The sequence below is a fragment of the Callospermophilus lateralis genome, chromosome 7 (assembly GCF_048772815.1).
Source record: "Callospermophilus lateralis isolate mCalLat2 chromosome 7, mCalLat2.hap1, whole genome shotgun sequence".
NCBI classification, from domain to species: domain Eukaryota; kingdom Metazoa; phylum Chordata; class Mammalia; order Rodentia; family Sciuridae; genus Callospermophilus; species Callospermophilus lateralis.
In genome coordinates this window covers 143,344,507-143,367,362 of record NC_135311.1, presented here as the reverse complement: position 1 = coordinate 143,367,362, position 22,856 = coordinate 143,344,507, and the positions used below count along the sequence as shown (strand labels likewise).

Genomic DNA, 22,856 nt, shown 5'->3' with positions numbered 1-22,856 from the left:
TAAAAGTCAAATGTGGCCTTTATTGTGATGTGGCAAAACCCCCAACAAGACCAAATGTGGCAGCACACAGAATTGTCGTCACCCCCAACTCTGTCCTCAGTCAAAACAAAAGCCAATTGTGGCACAGCCCCAGACTCCAGCCCGGGGAGGGGCACTGGTCAAGGTCGTAAGGAGCCCAGTGACTGTCAAGTGGGCCTTGGAAAAAAGGGAGAGAAAGCCGGATAAAGGGTCAAAAGCAGAGGCAGAGCCAAGGGGTAGCCCCATTGGCCCAAAGCAGCACAGAGGGCCTGGAGTCCTCAGTCCAAGCACAGACCAGGCAGCACCCAGAAGGGATGCTGGGCAGTGCAGTTCAGACAGGCCCTTGGGGGCTCACAGTGGCACCGAGCTCCCCTGAGAAAAGGGGATGTGCCAGCCTCCCAGCTTCCCAAGCCACCAGGTTCTGACTGAGCTTCTCTGGACATCTTCCTGCCCCTAGCAGGGAGAAGCCAGGAGGGCCTGGAGGCTTGGTGAACATAGAGGATCTTGGCTGTGGCAGAAGTGGGGACAGGGCCACCAGTGGACAAAGGTGGCCAAAGTGTGGTGGCCACTGTGGCAGAGTCCCTAGGAGAATGAGGGTTATTCCTGGAAGAGGGAGTGAGGGCAGCCACTCTGGCCAGTCTGGACCAAGTTCCAGGAAAGCAAGCGGGCCAGCCGCTGGGAAGGAGCCCGGTGAGCATGGCAAGGTCAGGGGACATCCTCCAGGGCAGAGCTGCTGGCCAGCCAGGAGCCCGGGCTCCCTTTATTTGCAGTACTCTTTCCTGAACTCTGGAAGCCAACAGAAAAGCTGGTGTCAACTCTCTGCCCCATTCCGTGGGAAACTAAGAGCAGACATTCTACAGAACTTCTCAGACTCCTGAGCAGAGATGGTGAGGGTCTTCTACCCACGGGGCTTGCTGGAGCCCATATTTGGGATCCTGGGAATGAGTAGGCTGGGGGTTTGCCTGGGTCAGCAGAGGGGTGGCAGAAACCTCCCTCCCCATGCTCACCTTTGTCCAGGTCAATGCTCTTGGCAGGCAGGGGGCTGTGGGCCAGCTCAGCCCTCTCCTTCAGGATGTTGTTCTTGTAATCTGTATGGGGGGAGCAGGGTGAGGTCCTCCCAGGGGCGCCCTCCCCAGCCCGGGCCTTTGTGTCCGGCCTACCTAGCTGAATGTCTTCACTCCTGTAAGGAGCCCGGTCCTCTTTGGCCGCAGCAAACTCCGCCAAATTTACATCCTTCCTGGAGAGGCAGCAGGTTAGAGGTGTGTCCGGCCTGGGCCGGGGCGGGGTGGGAGGCGGCACTCACCCTGGGGCCGTGGCCAGCTTCCTGTCCGAGTACTCATAGCCTGCCGATGGAGGGAGACCGTGTTGGGGGCAGCCTGGCCCGTCCCCGGGAAGCCCCCCGCACTCGGGCTCGCCATCCGCGTGGTCGCAGCGTCCCTGAGCCCCTGGGTCTGCAATGCTCCTGCCTCACCTCCGCGGCGGCGCTGGCGTGTGGCCAGGACCACAGTGATGAGCAGGAGGATGAAGAGCAGGAGCGTGGCCAGCACGTAGCCCAGTTGCTGGAAGAAGTGGGCCCGGCCCTCGGGGACGATGACGTTGATGACGCTGCGGCCTCGCGCCAGCGTGGGGTCTGCGGGCCAGAGGGAGGCGTCAGGCACAGGCACCAGGGGAGGAAAACTGCCGCCCCCCCGGGGGGCGCCCTCACCTGGGCCAGGGACACTGCCGTGGCCCGAGCCGTTGCCGGGCGAGGCCCGCGGAGGCGGCTCCGCGGCGGGCTCAGTGACCCTCAGGTGGAAGACCCGGCGCTCGTGCAGGCCGCAGTAGTGGTGGTGCAGGTGGCAGGAGTAGGTACCCTCGTCAGCCGGTTCCAGGGGGTCGATGCTCAGCGAGAAGTCCCCGCGGGCGAAGGCGTCGGCGCCCACCGACACGCGGTCGCGCAGGAAGGGCGGCCCGTAGGCTCGGCGCTCTCCGGACGCGTACAGGTCCAGCAGGCGGTCGGCTCGGTCGTGCGGCACCCCTGGCGGCTGCCGGTCCCAGTGCGCCACCTGCTGTGCCTCCTCCAGGTGCCGGTCGGTCCACAGGTGCGCGCGGTTCACGCAGGTCAGCAGCGCGGGCGCGCCGCGCACCGCCGCCAGCACCTCCTTCTCGCCGTCCCAGTACGCGCGTGCGGCTTGGGCTGCGGAGGGGAGGGGACGGTCGGCGTCAGGCGGCGGGAGGGGCGGGGGGGCGCGCGCAGGGCACACTCACGGTCGTCGGTGACCTCGAGGCGCACGGCCAGGCTCTCGTAGAGGTGGCAGTAGTGGTGGTGCAGGTTGCAGGTGTACAGCCCCTCGTCGCCCTCCTCCACCGCTGCTCACGGCCCGCAGGGAGAGAACCGCCACGTGAGTTTTCCCGGCCACGCTCGCGCCCCAGCAGCCCGCATTCCCCGGCACCCCGCGGGGTTCCATCTCCTTACCGCGGATAAGCAGTGAGAAGTTGCCGTCATGGAAAGCAGAGGGCGACAGCAGGAGGCGGCCCCGGTCGCGCGGCTCGTATACGCGCTGCTCCCCAGCAGAGTACATATCCACAAGTCGGCGCGCCGGGCCTGCAGGTCCGCCGCTGAGGTCCCAGTGGACCACACGCTGGCGGTCGTGCAGCCGGTCTTGGGTCCACACCATGCGGGGGCTCTGGCAGCGCAACACGGCCTGGGTACCCGCTGCCCAGCTCACTGCCGACTCAGATACCACCGAGCTGCCAGCTGTTGGAGACCCTGAGGGCCCTGGAGGGGAAAGGAGAGTCAGCAGGCTCGGGCCCCAGAGGACTAGTAGGAGTGGGGCTGGAAAAATGCAAAGAGGACTGGGCCCATGGTAGGGGTAGAGTGGTCACTCACCTGAGGACAGGAGGACAGCAAAGCCTGGAAGGAGAGGAAGAGTAAAGCTGGGGAGGGGTGCCCTCAGCCTTGGTACCAGTCACCCCCCAGCCTGTGGCCACCTGGTTTCTGGGCCCTTCCTGAAGTCCTGGACAAGGCTGTTTCCATGATGCCCACTGAACTGTGGTGGGGGTAAAGCTGGAGAAGTGGGGACACAGGGTGGGGCTCCTGCAGCTGGACATGGGCAGTCCCCTCACACAGACCCTCTTCCCTCACTGCCACCCTGCCTGGGTTTGGGGGCAGCTTCTACCCTTGGGGAGTGAGGAAGCTGTGCTCCCCCAGGGGTTGAGATGTAAGCCAGGATTCGACCCTTTGATGGCTGGCTCTGGGGTGTGGGCTTGTCATTGGGGCCATTCTTAGGTGGCCATTACTACATCACTGTATGGAGTCCATCCAAACTCCTCAGCCTGAGGCCTGCTCACATCCTCATGTGGAAGGGCCACACCGCTTGAGCCCTCAAGGATTCTGAGACCTGAGACCACAGGGGTCGCTGCCTACTACCAGGCTCAATGGGGCCCTGACAGCCTTCTCCAAGGTCAGGAGCCTGAAGCCAGAGGAGTGGACATAGGGAAGGCTCCCCCATCTACCACCCCACAGGACCAAGTTCCCACTGCAGAGAAGTGGCCGAGTGCCCAGAGTTTCAGAGAGGAATGTGCAGGGTCAGCAGGCCAGCCAGGGCGGGCCAGGGGCCCTGGCGGGAGCTGGAACAGACCCTGCAAGCCCACAGTTCTCAGGCACCCCTTCAGACCCACTCTGCTTCTCCGTGGAAGTGCAGACCTGAGGGGCTGGGCCTGGAGCCCCACGGTGAGTCAGGTTTGGGAGGACCTGTGGAGGCACCTTGGCCACAGCCTCCTGCCCTTCTGGGCTCCAGCATCCCCACGACCCACAGGCAGGACTGTCGGAGGTCTGTCTGAATCCTCAGGCCCTCAGGTGGAGGGTCTTTGTGAGGCCCCCAACCCTAGCCCCTTCCCTGCAGGAAGGCCTCACCCCTCCCAGCCCAAGCTCAGACAGGCAGCTCTGCCCCAGCGTGAGTTAGCCCAGAGTCCTGGGCGCTGCACCCCAGCCCCAGCCTCCCTACTCACTCTCCAGGAGCAGGAGTTTCCACAGCAGGGCGCCGGACGGCAGCTCCATGGCGCCAGCCCAGCCCCTCTGGCTCTGTCTCCCTCCAGCCTGACTCTCCAGAAAAACAGCCGACCACCTCCCCCCGCCTAGCCCCCGCCGTGACATCACGGAGCCCTGGGCCTGCGGTCTGTGCCCCGCCCACTCCCGCTGCTCCAGCCCCTTGGCCTCCCCATCCTTGGCTGGCCTGGTGGGGAGGGGCTGCCTTGCAGCCAACCTGCCCTGCAGGGTGGAGTGGAGCCCTGGCTGGATACTCACTGGCCAGCATAGGGAGGGGTAGTAGCCCAGTCCTTGTGGGGGTAACAGAGCCTAAGGTAGGACCCCTGAGGCCATGTGGGTATCAGTGACATCTGGGACTTCCTGGTGGGGGCTCCTGTGCCCCCCAACTTCTGGCATCCCCCACAAGAGCTGCCTCCCACCTACTGGCCCCTGTGCCAGATGGCCCTTTGCCTCTGCCTCTTAGCTGAGGAGGACCTTGGCACCCTTCCAAGGACCCTGGTGGGCTCTCTGGGAACAGCATTATGGGCACTGCAGCACAGTCCTCTTTAGGACCCAGAGGAGCCAACCAGGGAGGCAGGGTAGTGCCCCTGGCACTGAGGCCAGAGAGGTGGTCGACCTGGACAGAGCCTCGTGACCCTGAAGTCAGACCCAGGTTATGTGCCCCTGGAAGACCCCCACCCAGGGGAGGCAGGGCGTAGGACCCCCAACCACTCACCACTGAAGGAAAGGCACAAATTTGAAGCTCTGGGAAAACTTACAAAGTCACATAAACAGATGTAAAATAACAGAGCAGGCACTGTGCACCAAACCCACTTCTGCTCGTTAAGCAAACCTCAAGACAAAAAGAAAAATATAAGGGGGAGAAATGAATTACAGTAGAGGGGGTAGAGAGAGAAGGGGGGGAGGGGGGATAGTAGAGGATAGGAAAGGCAGCAGAATACAACAGACACTAGTATGGCAATATGTAAATCAATGGATGTGCAACTGATGTGATTCTGCAATCTGTATACGGGGTAAAAATGGGAGTTCAAATCCCACTTGAATCAAAGTGTGAAATATGACATATCAAGAACTATGTAATGTTTTGAACAACCAACAACAAAAATTAAAAAAAAAAAAAAAAAAAGGCAAAAAGAAAAAGAAGATTTAAACAACCACAGAACCCTCCATGCAGTCCGCAGCCCATTTGGATGGAATCCTCACAGGCCCCAAGCCCTGGGGCAGGATTCTGAACCCTGCCTTGGTTCTCAAGTCTTCAGACAGGGCTTCTACCCCTGGGGCTGCTGCACGGGAGGGGACAAGAGGGGACAGAGGGCCACCAGGACCAGCCTCAGGACCTGAGGGTCCTGGCTTCTCTGGGCTGGGTGGGGCCCATTTCCCACCCCAGAATCCATGTGGGAACTCGACCCCAGGCTCCTCCCGGCCTTCATTCTGGAAAAACAAGCCCCGCCCGGCCGCCCTCCAGCCTGGCCTCCCCTCTGTTTGTCTGACTGGTTTCCATTAGTGCTGAGACCCCTGTGGACATCTCCGCCACACACCCTGGGAGCAGCGGTTTCTCCCATCCCACCTGTCCCAGGCTGTCCCTCACTCACATTCTCTGATCCCACAGAAAGACAAGGTCCAGGCCACAGGTAGATGGCTGGCCTCTGGGGCCTGGGAGGGACCCTGGCTACAATGGTAGTCTGGGGGGAGTTAAAAGGAGCCTAGAGGCACTGGGTCTACTCCTCTGCTCAGACCAGGTCACCCTAAGTAGCCGCAGGGCCTTCTCCCTCCCTGTGGGTCCTCTGGCCTCAAGTCCTGCTGAAATTTGGGAGGCCCTAAAAAAAGTGCAGACGCCAACCACCCAGAGCAGGTCATGAGCCACCCTGTCCTTTGAGAGGTTCAGGCCAGCGAGTCAAGGGGGCAGTCAGGCCCACTGCTCCCTCCCATCCCTAACAGGAAATGGGGGGGTAGGCTGCCTGGGCAGCGGACCAGCGCCTGCTCCCCCCCACAGATGAGGGCCTGGGACCCTCCTGCTCCTTCCTGGGCCGGGCTGTGGAGCCCCCGCAAGCCCCTGGCCGCCTCCCATGCTGTGGACTCACAGCCCACTCCCCACTAGTGTCTTCATCCCTGCAGGAAGAGGGCAGGCCAGGACAAAACAAAACCACTGACCTCACTGTGCTCTGGCCAGGCCTCCAGCGGGACCAGGGCCTGGGCCCAGCACCTCTTCTAGGGGCGTGGCCAGACAAGGGGATTGCCAGCCCACTGGCTCCAGCCAGGATCCAGGATCCGGTGTTGGCTCCTGTTGCTGGTGACTCGGACATTCCAAGCAGCAGGCTCATCAGCACATGGGGAAGAAAAGCCACAGGCACAGAGACAGCCAGACCCGACTGTGCACACAGCTGTGCACACGCTCTCACACTCACTCTCAGGTTTGGAGTGGTTTTGGTACTGGGAATGGGAACCACCGAGGCTCTCTACCACTGGGCCACATCTCCAGCTCTTTGACTTCCTTTGCTGACGGGGTCTCACTAGGTTGTCCAGGTTGCCATCCTCCTGCCCCAGCCTCCTGAGTAGCCCGCGGTACTCACTCACACGCTCACACAGTCACCCCACACCATGACCCCACACACAGTCACACTCACACACACTCACATATGCACTCACATACACTCTGCCTCAGTGGGTCCACAGGGACAGTGAGACCAGAGGCACACAGACAGAGGGGCCTCCTGCACACTGCTGCTCCTCCACAGGGTCCACGCTGGGCTGATTGTGGCTCTGTGGTAAAGTGCGTGTCCAGCCTGCTCGAGGTCCTGGGTTCCATCCCCAGCACTGCAAAATCAATAAATATGTGAACAACCAAAAAAAGGCAGCTTCTTTTAAAAAGCTGCACATGGGTTCTTTATTCAGCAAGCACTTACTAGGCATCAACTGCATGCCAGGCCTGCACCAGGCACCATCCAGCACCGCAGAACGCTCAGGCCTGCCCTGCTGGCAACCTCACGCTGGTTTCTTCAGATCATTCTGAGGTTTGGTTTTGTTTGTTTCTGTTTTTTGGTACCTAGGATTCAACCCAGGGGCACTTAACCACTGAGCCACATCCCTAGCCATTTTTTATATTTTATTTAGAGACAGGGTCTCACTGAGTTACTCAGGGCCTCACTAAATTGCTGAGGCTGGCTTTGGACTTGTGATCCTCCTACCTCAGCCTCCTAAGTCACTAGGATTATAGATTGCACCACCACACCCAGCTCCCCAGCCATTTTTTATTACTTATTTATTTTTAAAAATAACTTTATTTTGTTTATTTGTTTTTATATGGTGCTGAGGATCAAACCCAGTGCCCCACATGTGCAAGGCAAGCACTCTGCCACTGAGCCACAATCCCCCCCATATTTTTAAAAAATCTTTTTAGCTGGGTGCAGTGGCACATGCCTGTAATCCCAATGACTCGGAAGGCTGAGGCAGGAGGGTTACGAGTTCAAAGGCAGCCTTGGCAACAGCAAAGCCCTAAGGAACTCAGTGAGACCCTGTCTCTAAATAAAATACTAAAAAGGATTGGGGATGTGGCTCAGTGGTTGAGTGCCCTTGAGTTCAATCCCTGGTACCAAAAAAATACATATATATATATATATATATATATATATATATATATATATATATATATATGCACACACACACAAATATATATATATACACACACATACATACACACACACATACACATATATATACACACATTTTTAGTCATAAATGAATACAATACCTTTATTTTAATTTTTTGTGTGGTGCTGAGGGTTGAACCTAATGCCTTACAGGTGGGAAGCAAGCACTCTACCACTGAGCCACAATCACAGCCCCTGTATTTTTATTTTGAACAGGGTCTCACTGAGTTGCTTAAGGGCTCATTAAGTTGCTGAAACTGGCTTTGAACTTGTGATCTTCCTGCCTCAGCCTCTCTAGTCATTGGGATTACAGGTGTGCACAACTGTGCCTGGCCCTGCTGATCATTCTGTGCACTGAGCAAGTACCAAACAAGCAAGTATCAAACAAGGCAGACACTTGCTTTTGCTGGACTGGCCAAGGACGGGCTCCAAGGGCTGAACAGGGGGCTTGAGGAGGTGGTCTCCTGTAAGGCAGGGCAGCAAAGGAGGCCTGGGCTGGGCTGCACAGGAAGGGAACCGGAGCTGGTTGGTCTGAACCTGTCAGGGAGTATGTGGACACAGAGGTAAAAGGGCTCCACCAGTCCACATTGGGCAGAACTAAGAAGGTGCCCCAGATTCCTGGCCCCTGGGGCCTGTGTCCATCCAGCCCCTCCCTGTGAACGTGGGTTAGAGAGATCACATCTCAGCTGCTCAGTGGGGACGTGATCTGACTAAGGAGAGTGTCCCTGTCCTGGCAGCCAACACAGCCTCATGGGCTTGGAGCTGTTCACTCTGGCTTGAGAGCAGCAGGAGCCCGAGGAGTGGCCGGCATCCACAGAGGGCAGACTGGACCTCAACCCCACAGCTGCCAGGAACAGACTTTTCAGTGGCCTGGGTGGCCTGGAAGAGGACCACCAGCCCTCAGGGACAGCCCAGCAGAGAGACAGGCCCTGGCTGTGGGAGAGCACCAACCCCGCCCCTGGAGAGCGAGCGGGGTGGGGTCATGAAGGCCAAAGCCCCCGTCCCAGGAGGGGAAAGCTCCCGGCCCACCCGGCTTGGTCTGCAACGTGGGCCTGGCTCCCGGCAGAGGGGCCCAGTGGTCAGGAAGGCCAGCCTTTCCTTCCCGAAGCTGGGGCTAGGCAGCTCTAGAGAGCCCAGCGGGGGCCCAGCCACAGTCCTCTGGCCTCAGTCCCCCCGGGGGGTGGGACTGTAGGTGTGCTCTGGGTCTGGTTGTTGGTATCGGTTTTTGTCTATTTATTTATTTTTGATTTTTTATACTTTTATTTTATTTATTTATTCAATGTGGTGCTGAGGATCAAACCCAGGGCCTCGCACATGCTAGGTGAGCACACTACCACTGAGCCACAACCCAGCCCTTGTTTGTTTGTTTATTTTTTTGTACCAGGGATGAACCCAGGGGTGCTCAATCACTAAGCCACTCCCTAGCCACTCCCCCCACCCCCGTTTTTTTTTAAATTTTGAAACCAGTTCTTGCTAAGCTGCTTAGGACCTCCCTAAGTTGTTGAGGCTAGCTTTGAACTTGCGAGCCTCCTGCCTCAGCCCCTAAGCCACTGGGTTTACAAGTTTGTGCCACCATTCATGGCTCTATTTATTTGATTTTGTTTGGCTTTGTTTGAGCTGTGTTTTTCTTGTTACTTTAAAAATAATTATGCTGGGGGCTGGGGATGTGGCTCAAGCGGTAGTGCGCTTGCCTGGCATGCGTGTGGCCCGTACTTTTTTTTTTTTTTTGACAGAGAACTTTAATATTTATTTTTTTTTTTTTTTAGTATTTGGCGGACACAACATCTTTGTCTGTATGTGGTGCTGAGGATCGAATCCGGGCCGCACGCATGCCAGGCAAGCACGCTACCGCTTGAGCCACATCCCCAGCCCATGCGGCCCGTTCTTTTAAAAAAAATAATAATTATTATGCTGGGCTGGGATTGTGGCTTAGCAGTAGAGCACTTGCCTAGCACTCACCTAGCATGGGTGGGACCCGGCTTTGATCCTCAGCACCACATAAAAATAAAGGCATTGTGTTGTGTCCATCTACACCTGAAAAATAAATATTTAAAAAATATTAATTATGGGGCTGGGGATGTGGCTCAAGCGGTAGCGCGCTCGCCTGGCATGCGTGCGGCCCGGGTTCGATCCTCAGCACCACATACAAATAAAGATGTTGTGTCCGTCGAAAACTAAAAAATAAATATAAAAATATATATATATTAATTATTATTATGCTTTTTCATACAGAGGATTGAACCCAGGGATGCTTTACCACTGAGCCGCATGCTTTACCACCCAGCCCTGAGATCATAGAAGTGCTCATGTCTGTTATGATTGTCACCAAACCACAGGAGCATTTAGACACAGAGCTAAAGCCAGCATGAGAGTTGTGGGTGGCCTCAGCACCTGAGCAAGCATGTCCGTGCCTGCCTGAGGAGTTAGCTGCTCGACGCGGTCATGGTAGGACACAGGACACAGGGACAGAGGGGGCCGGCAATGGGGTGTGGCTCCGGGCCTCGGTTCAGGAAGGCCGAGCAGCCCTTCCTATTTCATTCCCTGTGGCAGGGGCTTCGTAACTGGGGAGCTCTCCAAGTTGTGGGGTAGTGGTTAGCAGATGGCAGGACCCTCCCGTTATGTCTGCAGACCACCTCACCCTACACAGCCAGGCAGGCGGTTTTGGTATAGCTGGGGTCGCATGGGGGCCCCCACAGACAGGCAAGACGTAGAGACATGCCATTTTGCATATTGGAAATTGGGTTCCAGTTTTGGCAGGCAAAATCAGAAGGCACTGCTGGGGAGTCATGCCAGTCAGTGTCACCCTCACGCAGGGAAGGAGGGCCGCTGTCATGGTTCTAATGTGCCAATATTCAAAACCAGCACGGCAGTGAAGGATCTGGGGAGACCAGGGAGAAACATCCCTTCCTGGGGGAGTCACCCGTGGCTGGAGGGGGCCTGGGGGCGTCAGGGTGGAGGAAAGCACCTCTGGGCTCAGAAGGAGAACCTGAGCTTTCAGGATGGGCTTTCTTTTCTATTGCGTGTGCCCTCCTAGTTGAACAGTAGTAGCATGCCTTCCTTAGAATGTGTTTGTGTTTGAATGCTCATGTCAGATAACAAATCTAAACCTTTGGTTTTAGTCTTAACCACATTAAAGTCTATGTACCTCAGCTGGATATGGTGGACACCAGATCTAGTCCCAGCAACTCTGGAGCTTGAGGCAGGAGGATAGCAAGTTCAAAGCCAGCCTCAGCCACTCAGACCCCTTCTCAAAAAATAAAAAATAAAAAGGGCTGTGGATATTGCTCAGTGGTAAAGTACCCATGGGTTCAATCTCCAGAAACCGCCCCTCCAAAAAAGAAATTGACAAGACAACCTGTATGTATCTGACTCACATCACTCTACAAGTTGACTGTAAAACAAGCACTCTTTAAACATTGACCCACTCTTTCTGTAATCTTTTGTGGATTTTGGCATCTTTAGAAATTATTCAGATGTTTCCTGTGAACTTCACCACAAGACAGACCTTGGTCACACCTCGAGGCTGACAACACTGGGGCAGGTGTGAGCAGAGATCTCAGAGCAGCAGAGCTGATGGGCCATGTCACCAATGGGCTCCACTGGTCAGACTGCACTGCCCTGGGTGGGAGTGTCTTCACAGGTCTTCCTATTTCCCAGCAAGCCGTAGACAGAACTGCTAGGATGGCATCCAGAGCCCAGCACCTGGGCCCCAGCTGAAGGGTGCGCCTGGTCCTCCATATTGTCTTAAGACAAGCCAGGCACATCCCAGACAGGGTGGTGGCACTTCTGTCCTAACTGGTAACCACACCTTCCTCCGACCCAAGCTGGGGGTCCAGTTGGCTTTGCTACCACATAGGACCAGACTCTGTCAGCGAGTCCTCAGGAAGCTGCACACTGCACAACCCTGGACTTCCCTCTTCTGCAGGACGCCTGGGTGGCCCTCACACATAGGCATTTGTTCCAGAACAAAACACCAAGCACTTGTTAAAATGCAAGGAGCTAGATGTCATCCAAGCAACTTGGGAGGCTGAGGCAGGAGGATCAAAAGTTTCAGGGCAGGCTGGGCAATTCAGCAAGACCCTGTCTCAAAAAATTATTAGAGGGCTGGGGATGTGGCTCAAGTGGTAGCGCGCTCACCTGGCATGCGTGCAGCCCGGGTTCAACCCTCAGCACCACATACAAAGAAAGCTGTTGTGTCTGCCGAAAACTAAAAAATAAATATTAAAAAAATATATATTAGAAAAGGGGGTGGGTGCAGGGAGGCTGGGGATGTGGCTCAGAGGCAGAACACCCTGGGTTCAATCCCCAGTAACGCACACATATACACAAAGTATTTGAGTAATGAAATAGTGTTGGATTATAACCCAAAGTGTGCAATTATCATCCTCAAGTCCATGCTGATCTGCATGAGGGAGTGAGTCAACCAAGCTTGAGCAAGCTTGAGTCCACACACAAGGGACAGGAGGGCCAGACCTGCCTCTGCGGCCAACCACCTGCTGCCGCTCGAGATTCTGCCCATCAGGACTTCTCAAGGACTTGGTGGGGACAGCTTGTCCATGCTCCCTGTGGTGTTGGCAGGGACGGATCCCAGGACTGGCAGATCCCAGACAGCTTCTCTCCATTGCCGGCCCCCTCTGTCCCTGTGTCCTGTGTCCTACCTGGAGGCCTCCTCTCATGCAGTAGTGTAGGCCTGGCTTCATCCCACTGATGGCGCTGCAGGTCCCACAGTGTCTGACAGGTCACAGGCCCAGACTCCAGGGAGGCAGATGGAGGGGAGCCGCCCGTCACCTCCCAGTGCACATGAAGGAGGGGCTGCTGCCCATCTGAGGAGAAAGTGCTTTCTGACAACCCCTGGGGGCGCCCCCGGCAGTGATATCAAACTGTCTGCAGCACTGTCCGAGGCTCCCAAGGATGATCCTTCATAAAAGATGTCAGATATTTTAATTTTCCATAATTAAAGAAATACAACCTTGGGGCTGGGGATGTGGCTCAAGAGGTAGCGCGCTCACCTGGCATGCGTGCGGCCCGGGTTCGATCCTCAGCACCACATACAGACAAAGATGTTGTGTCCGCCAAATACTAAAAAATAAATATTAAAATTCTCTCTCTCTCTCTCTCTCTCTCCCTCTTTCTCACTCTCTCTCACTCTTTCTTAAAAAAAAAGAAAAGAAAAGAAAAGAAATACAACCTTAAATATCTTGTGGGGAAAAAAGGTATCTTGCCTGACTTCTTGAACAGACTAGGAAATCGAAGAAAGCAAAATTCATTAAGCTTTCATAAACAGAAGCTAATTCTTCCAGGAGCTGTGATACTGTTACAGTTTTATACATTTTGACAAAGTCAGGAGAAAGACACACAGTTTCTTCACATAGAAATTACAAAAGCAGACTAATTTGATCAAGGCTTCTTAATCAAAAAGAACTGATTAGAAGAACTACCTGGCGGTGTGAGGTGGCGCACACCTGTGATCCCAGAGATCTGGGAGGCTGACACAGGAGGATCACATTTTTTTCTTTCTCTTTTTCTTGGTACTGGGGATTGAACTCAGGGGCACTTAACCATTGAGCTACCTCCCCAGCCCTTTTTTTGTATTTTATTTAGAGATAGAGTCCCTGATTTGCTTAGGACCTTGCTAAATTGCTGAGGCTGGCTTTAAACTCAGCATCCTCCTGCCTCAGCCTCCTGAGCTGCTGGGATTAGAGGCATGTCATTTACCATGGCACCCAGCCAAGGATCACATTTTCAAGGTCAGCCTCAGCAATTTCACTAGGCCCTGTCTCAAAATAAAAAATAAAAAGGGCTGAAGTGTAACCCAGCGGTTAGGCACTTGCCTAATGATTAGGCCCTGGGTTCTATCTTTAGCACCACCATAATAATTAATTAATTAAAATAATCAAGTTTTGAGTCAAACAGAATCTTAGCAACTCAATCTCTGTATGTAGGGTCCTTGCCTATGATCTGCTAAGAAACAAACGATTCCTGCAGGAACTGAGTGCAGACCTGAGGCGGAAGGGACTCTACTTGATGTGTCCATGACACACTTCCTCAATGAGCCGCCACAGGATGAGCCCTGAGAAAAGGACCATATAGGAAAGGGGACAGCAGGGACGCCTTGAAGAGGCTGAGAGAACACCCTGGCTGTCCCTGGCAGCCCCACAGTGCAGGAAGGAGGGTTTGAGGAGGGACCTGAAAGTGTAAGAAGTAATGGTGCATGCCTAGGATCCCAGCAGCTTAGAAGGCTAGGGCAGGAGGATCGTGAGTTCAAAGCCAGCCTCCGTAATTCAGCGAGCCTCTCAGCAATTCAGCGAGACCCTGTCTCTAGATAAAAAGGGATGGGGATGTGGCTTAGTAGTTAAGCACTCCTGGGCTCAATCTCCAGTACCAAGAAAAGAAAAAAGAAAAAAAAAATTACCAACATAGCCACACCAAGAGTTCCTGAGCAGCCGTCTCCACTGGATGGTGTCCTCACACAAGCCTGGTGGCACCATATCAAACAGAAGCAACAAAGCCAGCCAGGGTGGGCCACACAGCTGTGAGGCCATAGCCTCTGCCCCCACCCCAACTCTGACTCCCCACGTTGGGGCTCTGCAGCCCATGCTGCGGGCTGCTGCTCCCCTGCCAGTGGAACAACTGGATGGGTTTCAAACTCAACACATATCTCCAGCCCTAGGCACCGGTTCCAGCACCCTTTCTGAGGGAGCTCAGCGGGCCTTGGCCCAGCCTAGGGAAGTAGCCTTATGGGAAGGACCCATTGCCCTCCCCCAGACCACAGGGAGCGAGGTTGGCTGGAGGTGCAGGCCTTGCTCCACACATCCATGCCTGGCCCAGCACAGGAACCTCTGAGTGGGGATGCCTTGGCTGGAGGGCCAGGCTCACGTGAGCACAAGGAACCATCACACTGCAGTCCGGCAGGTCTCGGGACCCAGCTCAGTGAACACTCACTGGACACTGGCCATGCAGGCACAGGTGGGGCAGTGCGTGCCTGAGCTCATGCAGATGCCCCATTATTGAGGTGGACGTCAGCTCCCAGCCCAGGGTCCAAGAGATATCACGTCAGAATGTGCCTGACACCACCCTCACCAGCCCTGGCCCTGGCTGGAACTCAAGGCCCGAGTGCTGCTAGGAGAGGGGATGAGGACAGTTGATGGCCAGACCAGGCAGCTGGACAGGCTCCACCCTGCTGCACCTAGCCCACCTCTGGCCAGGGATGACAAAAAGGAAGGAGGAGCTGGGAAGCAGGGTTGAGGCCAAATAGGGGAAGAGAAAACAACCTTTTGAAGCCTGAGAGCAGCTGTGGAGATAAAAATAAAATCCCCAAATTGTCTGTGGAGGCAGTGGCCAGGATAAAAAGGCTTCCAAGCCACAGGCAGAGAAACCTCTGCAGTCCAGGCCTCACTCAAGGGGGCAGGGTGGAGAGGAGGAGGGGACTAGAGGTACGTGGGAGCTCACCCTTGGCAATGCTGACGTCTGAGGCTGGTTCTGTGGTGGGCACCCTGTCTTGCAGGTTTGGCAGCATCCCTGGCCTCAGCCCCCAATGTAACCACCGAGTGTCTCCAGATGTGGCCCAGGGCTCATTTAAGAACCACTGCCCTGAAGGCTCAGGAGGCAGAGTGGCCTGGAGCCACCTCTGGCCAATACTCCAGGACCTGGGATGGAGGGGCCACCTGGTGTGCTACTCCCACAGGCTACCCCACCAGGCTCCAGAGGCTCAGGCTTCAGACAGCCCACTCTACACCACACTTCTCCCACAGCAAGGAAGGGTGGGGTGAGCTGCAGGGCAGCTCCTGTGGTAGGGCTGGCAGGAAATACCAGGAGCAGCTGTTTGGCAGCCCTGGGCGCTGGCCAAGAGCACCAGCAGCAGGCAGGAGGACTAACTCCAAAGGGACTCCCCTGCTTCACCCAGGGGAGGCTCCACTGCTGACAACCTGGTCCTAGGACCCCAGCCCCACTCAGTGCAGGGGAAATCTAGATCCAGAAAGGTGCCTGTGACCCTGCTGGAAGGCCTGTGGGGCGTTTCCTGCCTGCTGTTCTGGTCCTCAGCCTGGTCCCAGGAAATGCCAGAGATCAGGCTGCTGCCCCCTTGTGGCAACCAGCATAGGCCGCCAAGCTGTGGTCAGCCTATTTACAAAGCCCCTGACAGGCTGTACTGACAGACAGGGACCTGGACATGACCCTGCTTGTCTCTATCTGGCTCCCAGGACAAAGTGGGGTCACCTGTGCAATGTCCCTTCCACTTCGAAGCTCTCACCTCTCCTGAGACCCAATTTGCAGGGACTTAAGCCCAGGTCTCAAAAATGTTTTATTTTTTCTTTTAAATATTTTTTTGTTGTAGTTGGACACAAAACCTATTTTTTTTTAATCAATTTATTTTTATGTGGTGCTGAAGATAAAACCCAGGGCCTCCACATGCTAGGCGAGCACTCTACCACTGAGCCACAACCCCAGCCGCCCCACTTTTATATATATAAATATATATATTTTAGTTGTAGATAGACAAATACCTTTATTTATTTTTATGTGGTGCTGAGGATCAAACCCAGTGCCTCACACATGTGAGGCAAGTGCTCTACCGATGAGCCAAAATCCCAACCCCAATGTTAGTGTTTTTTGGTGGGGAGGGTACTGGGGATTGAACCCAGGGCACTTCACCACTGAGCTAGATTCCTACACACTGCCCTTGTTAAAAATTCTGAGACAAGGTGTCATTAAGTTGCTTAGGGCCTAAATTGCTGAGGTTGGGGCTGGTTCTGTGGTGGGCACCCTGTCTTGCAGGTTTGGCAGCATCCCTGGCCTCGGCCCCCAATGTAACCACCCAGAGTGTCTCCAGATGTGGCCCAGGGCTCAGTTAAGAACCTCTGCCCTGAAGGCCCAGGAGGCAGAGTGATCTTCCTGCCTCAGCCTCCCAAGTTGCTGGGATTACAGGTGTGCATCACCACACCTGGATTCCCAGACATGTTTCTGTGACCAAAAATCAGGAAGCCCTGAGAGTCCTCACGAGAGGTGTCCTGGCCCTGAAGTGGGCAGCAGACAGAGGCTGCAGTCTATATACAAGTCTGTATCCCTGGCATCTAACTCAGAGATGAGAGGGCAGGGAGCAAGGCGGATGAGCCCCCACACACTCCTGGTGCGCTAACCAGGCTCCCTGCCTGCAGTCCAGCTTCTCCACAGCTTGATGCATAAGTGCAGGGGTTGGTCCCTCTGGGACAACTCTTGGGGGTGATGTTTTCCCTTTACCCGAGGAACTGGGAATCATGAGCCCCCTGTCTCAAACTAAGGCTCTGGGCTTCTCCAGCTCTTTGAATAGCATCCCATTCTCACCCCCAACCCTAAACCTTCCAAACCACTCTCTAGACCCTCCACCTAATCAGTCCCCACTCCCACTGAGAACCCAGGGAAGTGTCAGAGGATGAGAAATTAGGTAAAGGCACCTGGAAGACTGACAGCCATGCCAGTGTCTGCCCCTATGGCTGGACATGGCTATCTCAGCCAAGAAGAAGGGCTCAGAGGACCTAGGAACCTTCAGGGTACCATTCCCATGTCTAGGAAAACCAGGGCCTTTCCTGCCTCCTCAGCAAGCCCCACCCACACCTCCATCCACAAAATATATTCTAGTCACCCCTGTCAACCTGTCCCTCAGCACTTTGCCATCTGTGTGTGCACTGAGTCCCCCAATCCTGGGCTGTGCACAGCTGCCTATGGCAGACATTTATTCAGCAAGGTCAGGCAAGACAGTGAGGGCCATGGACAGATAACTGGACCCCTTGGGCCTTGAGACTCTCCAACAAAGAGGCCAGTGGCCCCCCATCTGAAAAGAGCCCATGCCAGGCAGAAAAGTCCAGGGCAGCCCAGAACCCCATGACAGGCAGATGTCCAGGACAAATAGGAACAGTAGAGAAAGGATCCCAGTCTCATTTATTCTTCACATAGATCTTGGGGGTCTGCCAACCCTCGGGGGCCTCCTTCAGGCCAGCTTTCAGCCAGATGCGCTTCAGGTCTCTCTCGAACTTGATCTGCAAGGGTAAAGAAAGTGACCACCAATTGACTTTTGGCAAAGAGACACACTATCAGTCACGCACTCCCCCTAAGCCCAAGAAGGTGCCCTGACACACCTGCTTCTGTTTTAGGCGTCCTTCCCGTACCTTCCGCCGCAGGAACCGTGTCCTCTTGACCAGCTTGCGGTACTTGTGGTGGTTCATTTTTCGCCGGCGGATCTTCAGCACGTTTTTGCACTGCATGTGAGGGGCATCCCAGATACCCTCATGCTCCTGCCTAGCCTCCCCCTTCACCTGACTGGGTGGACACTGGTAGTGCTGAATGGGAGCAGCGGATACTAGAACCCCAGTATCCAGTCTGGGCAAGAGGTAGCGGGCAGTCATCCAGCTCTCCAGAGGGCTGATGGCCATCTTCCTGGGGACCAGCAATTCCTCAAGCTCCAACTGGGACCCCTTGCCAGGAAGAGACACAGCCCTACTTTGGCCAGTGGGCTGCAAGGTGTATGGTGGCCGGCAGGCATGGCTGCCCAGCACCCCTGAGACAGGCCACGGCCGACTGCAACCTGCAAGAAACAATGTAGCATAGTTACCATTGGTGAGGTGACACTAGACAGGAGCACTGCAACCACCCAGGCCTGGGCAGCAAGTCCACCCCAGGCCCAGAATGGATGACCTGCACCTTATTCCTGTTCCAAACCTCAGTGATGTTCTCACAGGAAGCCTATGGCCACATCCCTACCTCCAGCTGAGGGTGAGCTGGGCCGCTGTGACAAACGCGTTCCTAACCCAGCACGTATCCCAACCCTCAGGGCTCTTACCTGCCCAGGGAAGAGACCTGACCAGCTGAAAAGTCAGGCGCTGCAGGAACATGGTCTGTGGGAGGCGGCGGCCCCAGGTGCTCAGGGGAGCCGGAACACAGGCGGCTGCTGGGGTCAAGCGCGAGCCGCGGACAGGGCAGGCCGCGCAAATCCCGCTTCCCAGCACTCTGGGTCCCTCTGGCCCGCAACGAGGAGTCGCCTTCACAAGCCGCTTGCCCCTCGGACGTCCAGAATCCGGATGGAATCCCGCCTCCGCCACTCCGGCTAGCCGCCCTCCCTCCCCGAACCTCAGTTCCCGCGGGCACCCAAGCCAACAGCACGGGGCGATCAACGTCCAAACGAACCGAAGGACCCAGGCCTGGGAGCACGGCCCCGCCGGAGCCTCGCGACCTCAGAGGTTATGACCCCGGCGGCTCGAACAGACTACTTCACCGCCGCGCTCGGCACTTCCGGTCCATTGCCAAACCGGCTCCCCGGAGGGTCCAACGCCCAGTTGCCCCTGGCGACCTCCCGGAACCGGAATTCGCGGCGGCACAGGCCCCACGGGGCTCAGTAGGCGAAGACTTCCGGTTCGGAGGGCCCGCTCTGGAGCATACGCCAGTTCCGTCTCGTCCCAGCGGAAGGAAACTACACTCCCTACGCCGGGGTGTCTACAGAGCATGCGCCGCCTCCAGACTCGCCCTGGCTCGGTTTCCTGCGGCGGGCGCAAGGCTGCGGCGACGGAAATGCCACACTCTGGGCGACGGAAGTGGCTAGGGCTGCTTTTGTTCGGGCAGAGCTCCCTCCGGAGTTGGGGGCCAGCTGTGGGCGAGACGGGACTAGTGGAACACGCGTTAACTCGGTCGAAGCTGGCGCCGCCCGGACACGGGAACCGGGGCCCTTTCTTAACTGGTAGCTCCCGCTGCCCCTAGGGCTTGACAGACTCCTTTTCTTTTGTGCAACTAATGCGTCCGCAAGGAAGCTCCGAAGGAAAAATCAGACCATAAGCCAAAAGCAAGTTCTGCAGGATTGGTTTTGGCTGACACCTTAACGTTGCTCCAGCGCACGGGCTGCCAGGCCACCACTCCATCTGCCTCAACAAAGGCCTGCTGGCTAGCATGGACCCCGCAGTGAACCTGCAGAGGCGGCTGGTGCTGAGGCTGGCCTTGCAGCAGGGACGTCTAGGGATTCATAGCAGGAAGAGGCCAAGCAGGTCTTCCCCAGGCACCATCCTGGCTAAGGAGCGAGTGGCAGGGAAGATAGGCCAGTGAGGACAGAAACTGCAGGCGCCAGGTCCAGCTCTGTAACTGAGGTTACAAAGCAACACAGGTTCCTGCCTCCTAGAGTTGCCCAGGACTCCCAAGCAGGAAGATTTTGACCACGTTTGGGAACCCACCTCTCACCTCAGTCACACAGCATATCCTAGTAACTGGTCTTGTCACAAAGGGCAGGTTGGTGCCCTCAACTCCAGTCCTCACCTTGGTGTGGACTTCTTTCACCTAACCCGGGTCCAGGAAGATGCAGAAAACCAGGTCATCAATGTTAATAACAGTCCGGGCAAGGACAAAAAGAATCTGGGGGTCGGCAACCTTGGCCTCCAAACTTCTGAGGAGTTGGGCTGTAGATAAGAGTACCTCCGGAGAGGCAGGGACTAATGGGGGAGAGAGTGCAAGAGCTCCAGTCTGAGAGTCTTGAGGAGGCTGGATGAGGCCAGAGCACCCGCTTTCCCCATCTCAGGAACCAGCCAGGCTCTAGCTTTCAGCCAAGCTTGTGAGGGTTCCTGTACCATAGCAGACCCGAGGCCAAAAGGGAAGGGGTTCACCTGCAGCAGAGAAGCTAGCTGCTTGGTCACCTTGGCCATACAGCACATACAGGGCTGGGACATCCTCAGTCACAGGTGATGCTAATGCCTCCCCCACCCCACCCCATCAAATGCCCTTGCCAGATCTGACTGGCTGCTTCCCACAACAGTGGCAAACACTTGTAGGGATGTGAACAGCCCCTGCCAAGCTAGAGATGCTAGAACCTGACTAGGGAGATCAATTTTTCATAAAGATGGGAAATGAGAGGATTGGTGTGTATGTGCTGTTTTCTAATTTTTATTGTGTGGCATTGGGGACTAACCCAGGGCCTCACACAGGCTAGGCAAGCATTCTACCACTGAGCTGTATTGCCAGGTGTCCCTACAGCCAACACTAAATTGCCAACACAATCTTCACTGTGGTGTCATGTCAGGTTTCAGAGTTGCCCAGGCTTCCTTCAAACGTGGAATCCTCTTGTCTCAATTCCTACATTATAGCTGAGATTACAGGCACGTGCCATCAGGTCCAACTTCTAGTTGTTGTTGTTTTTTTTTCCTTTTTAATCAATAGAACTCTTTAGTCTCAATTACTGCATGCATTTCTTTTCCCCAAAATACCCATTTGCCTTCAGGAAAAGGTTTTCTTCAGAACTTTATGTAGAAATTTTGTAGTTCTGGCCTGGAGGCTAGAAAGGCATCAATGCCGGTGGCTGAGGGTAGGCCAGGCTGGGGCTTACGCTGTAGCCCGAGCTGAGTAGTCCTAAAGTCCTGGGCTACAGAAACCTAAACCAGGCAAAGTGCCTGCTGCCTTACCACAGCCCTGCAGTGGAGTGCTGCAGTCAGCTCATGCCAGATCCCACCACGATAGCTAGCTGTTCATTTTCACTTTTATACCCTGCTTTTAACATAGCATTATCCAACAAACTGTAACAAAAGGGAAATACAGGGCATATTGCTTCCTAGTTGTGTACTTTTCTTTCTTTTTTTTTTTTTGGTAACAGAGTTTGAACTCAGGGGCACTCAACCACTGAGCCACATCCCCAGTATTATTTTGTATTTTATTTAGAGAGAAGGTTTCACTGAGTTGCTTAGCACCTCACTTTTGCTGAGGCTGGCTTTGAACTTGCAATCCTCCTGTCTCAGCCTCCCAAGCCACTGCAATTACAGGCATAAGCCACCACACCTGGCATAGTTGTATACTTTTATCTATGACCATAAGATCATTTGAGTATTATAAAGGGATGGAAACACTGTAGAGTAGCTACTTCATTGAATAAAACTGTGTTGGGCTGGGGATGTGGCTCAAGCGGTAGCACGCTCGCCCGGTATGCATGCGGCCCGGGTTCGATCCTCAGCACCACATACAAAGATGTTGTGTCTGCCAAAAACTAAAAAAAATAAATTAAAAAAAAAAAAAAAAAACTGTGTTGGCAAGTTAAAAATCAGCCATGGGAGTCACCTGTTGATCTTTACCAGCATCCCTCAGTTAACTCTGTACCGGTATCAGTATAGCACAGTTGCTCAGTGGCAGGTATGAATAGAAGCAAAGCAGAAGCAGTGGTCTCTTTATCCCATGCTGCATGGACTCCTCAGAGGATGAGGGAAAAGTTGGCCCCACAGTCTCACCAGGCAGGGCCACCAGGATGAACCATCCTAGGTAGCCAGAGCTCACACATCCCTGGCTGGTTACAAGATGGACCACTGTGTTGGCCTTGCTAAAAGGTCCAGGGCCATGAACAGGTGCCAGTGTGCCCTGGGGAGGGGCAGGGAATCTCCACAATCCCAGCATGTTGTAAGGCTTGCAAAATGCACCCCAATCTTACTCCAAGCCCCAGCACTTCCTCTCAGCACTGGGGCTGCTGAGAGTCCCAATGGATGATGTCTTGTGCCCTTGCTGCTGAGCCCAGAAGGGGGCCTTGGGCAGCAGCTGAGGAAGCTGTGGCCATCTCTTACAGCTGCAACACTCAACATGCTCCCTGGAGGGTCAGAATGAGGCTTGAGTATCAGGTTCATGATATGCTGGCATGGACATAGCTCAGGCACCACAGTAGCCACATGCTCACCAGACGGTGCAGAGGTGCTATCTGCCATTGCCAGGCAATCCCAGAGGCCTAGGCTGGCAGGAACACCACATATCCTTCCTCTCAGATACCTGTGGGGCTGTCCTTATCCATGGAATCTCAACCTCTCTGGTGCTTAATTGAGGTGCTGGTTTAGGAAGGTAACCACTGACAGAAGAGCCAAAACCAAATAAATGACAGGCCCAGGTGAGACATGGCACCATCCACCTCAGGAACAGGAAACAGCTCCAGGCCTAATCTCATCTGCCCAATGGCCCTGCACACGGCAAGGCCCAGCTCTGGGGACACCTGCCAGATTCCCTGCTTCTGGTTATCCTGTGCTGAGATATGCTCCAGGGCCCTTCAGTACTTTCTTGTCTTTACCTCTTCCCTCCTACAACCCTCCAAAAGCAGTCTTTCAAAGGGCAAATGGTTTCAGGAGGTGCAAGGGGGCTCAGTACAAATCCAACACTTTAATGACAGCAGGGAGCAGGGATGGTAGCTCAGACGTGCC

The 22,856-nt window shown here is 55.2% G+C and overlaps 2 protein-coding genes across 4 annotated transcripts; both read right to left on the bottom strand.

Moving 5' to 3' along the window:
* Positions 1–4,122, bottom strand: Mxra8 (matrix remodeling associated 8). Of its 2 annotated transcripts, XM_077109776.1 has the most exons (10): positions 4,009–4,120; positions 2,888–2,911; positions 2,474–2,776; positions 2,266–2,367; positions 1,724–2,194; positions 1,490–1,648; positions 1,322–1,361; positions 1,179–1,255; positions 1,026–1,106; positions 1–804 (listed from the first exon to the last, which is right to left on the bottom strand). In XM_077109776.1, the coding sequence occupies exons 1-10, from the start codon at positions 4,055–4,057 to the stop codon at positions 779–781; spliced, it is 1,332 nt and encodes a 443-aa protein (XP_076965891.1). In that variant the 5' UTR covers positions 4,058–4,120; the 3' UTR covers positions 1–778. The 2 variants fall into 2 exon arrangements, 1 of the variants encoding a protein (XP_076965891.1); XR_013155535.1 differs by lacking the exon at positions 1–804 and having other exon boundaries at positions 1,084–1,106; positions 1,179–1,251; positions 4,009–4,122.
* A 13,463-nt stretch (positions 4,123–17,585) lies between these two features.
* Aurkaip1 (aurora kinase A interacting protein 1) lies at positions 17,586–19,046 on the bottom strand. 2 transcript variants are annotated; one of them, XM_077110021.1, is made up of 3 exons: positions 18,503–19,046; positions 17,832–18,247; positions 17,586–17,702 (listed from the first exon to the last, which is right to left on the bottom strand). In XM_077110021.1, exons 1-3 carry the CDS (start codon positions 18,552–18,554, stop codon positions 17,601–17,603), a joined length of 570 nt encoding a protein of 189 aa, XP_076966136.1. In that variant the 5' UTR covers positions 18,555–19,046; the 3' UTR covers positions 17,586–17,600. The 2 variants fall into 2 exon arrangements, with proteins under 2 accessions (XP_076966136.1, XP_076966135.1); XM_077110020.1 differs by having other exon boundaries at positions 17,802–18,247; positions 18,503–19,045.
* Positions 19,047–22,856: the final 3,810 nt, after the last annotated feature.

Bases quoted from the DNA above. Each gene is read 5' to 3' on its own strand.
- Mxra8 (XM_077109776.1), bottom strand. From the start codon at position 4,057: ATGGAGCTGCCGTCCGGCGCCCTGCTGTGGAAACTCCTGCTCCTGGAG. The intron at 2,195-2,265 runs GTGAGTGTGCCC...TCCCCTCCGCAG, and splicing joins CCTCGAGGTCACCGACGACC to CCCAAGCCGCACGCGCGTAC. The intron at 1,107-1,178 runs GTAGGCCGGACA...CCCCCCATACAG, and splicing joins GAGTGAAGACATTCAGCTAG to ATTACAAGAACAACATCCTG.
- Aurkaip1 (XM_077110020.1), bottom strand. From the start codon at position 18,554: ATGTTCCTGCAGCGCCTGACTTTTCAGCTGGTCAGGTCTCTTCCCTGG. The intron at 18,248-18,502 runs GTAAGAGCCCTG...TGTTTCTTGCAG, and splicing joins CAGGTCTCTTCCCTGGGCAG to GTTGCAGTCGGCCGTGGCCT. The intron at 17,703-17,801 runs GTGTGTCAGGGC...TTACCCTTGCAG, and splicing joins GACGCCTAAAACAGAAGCAG to ATCAAGTTCGAGAGAGACCT.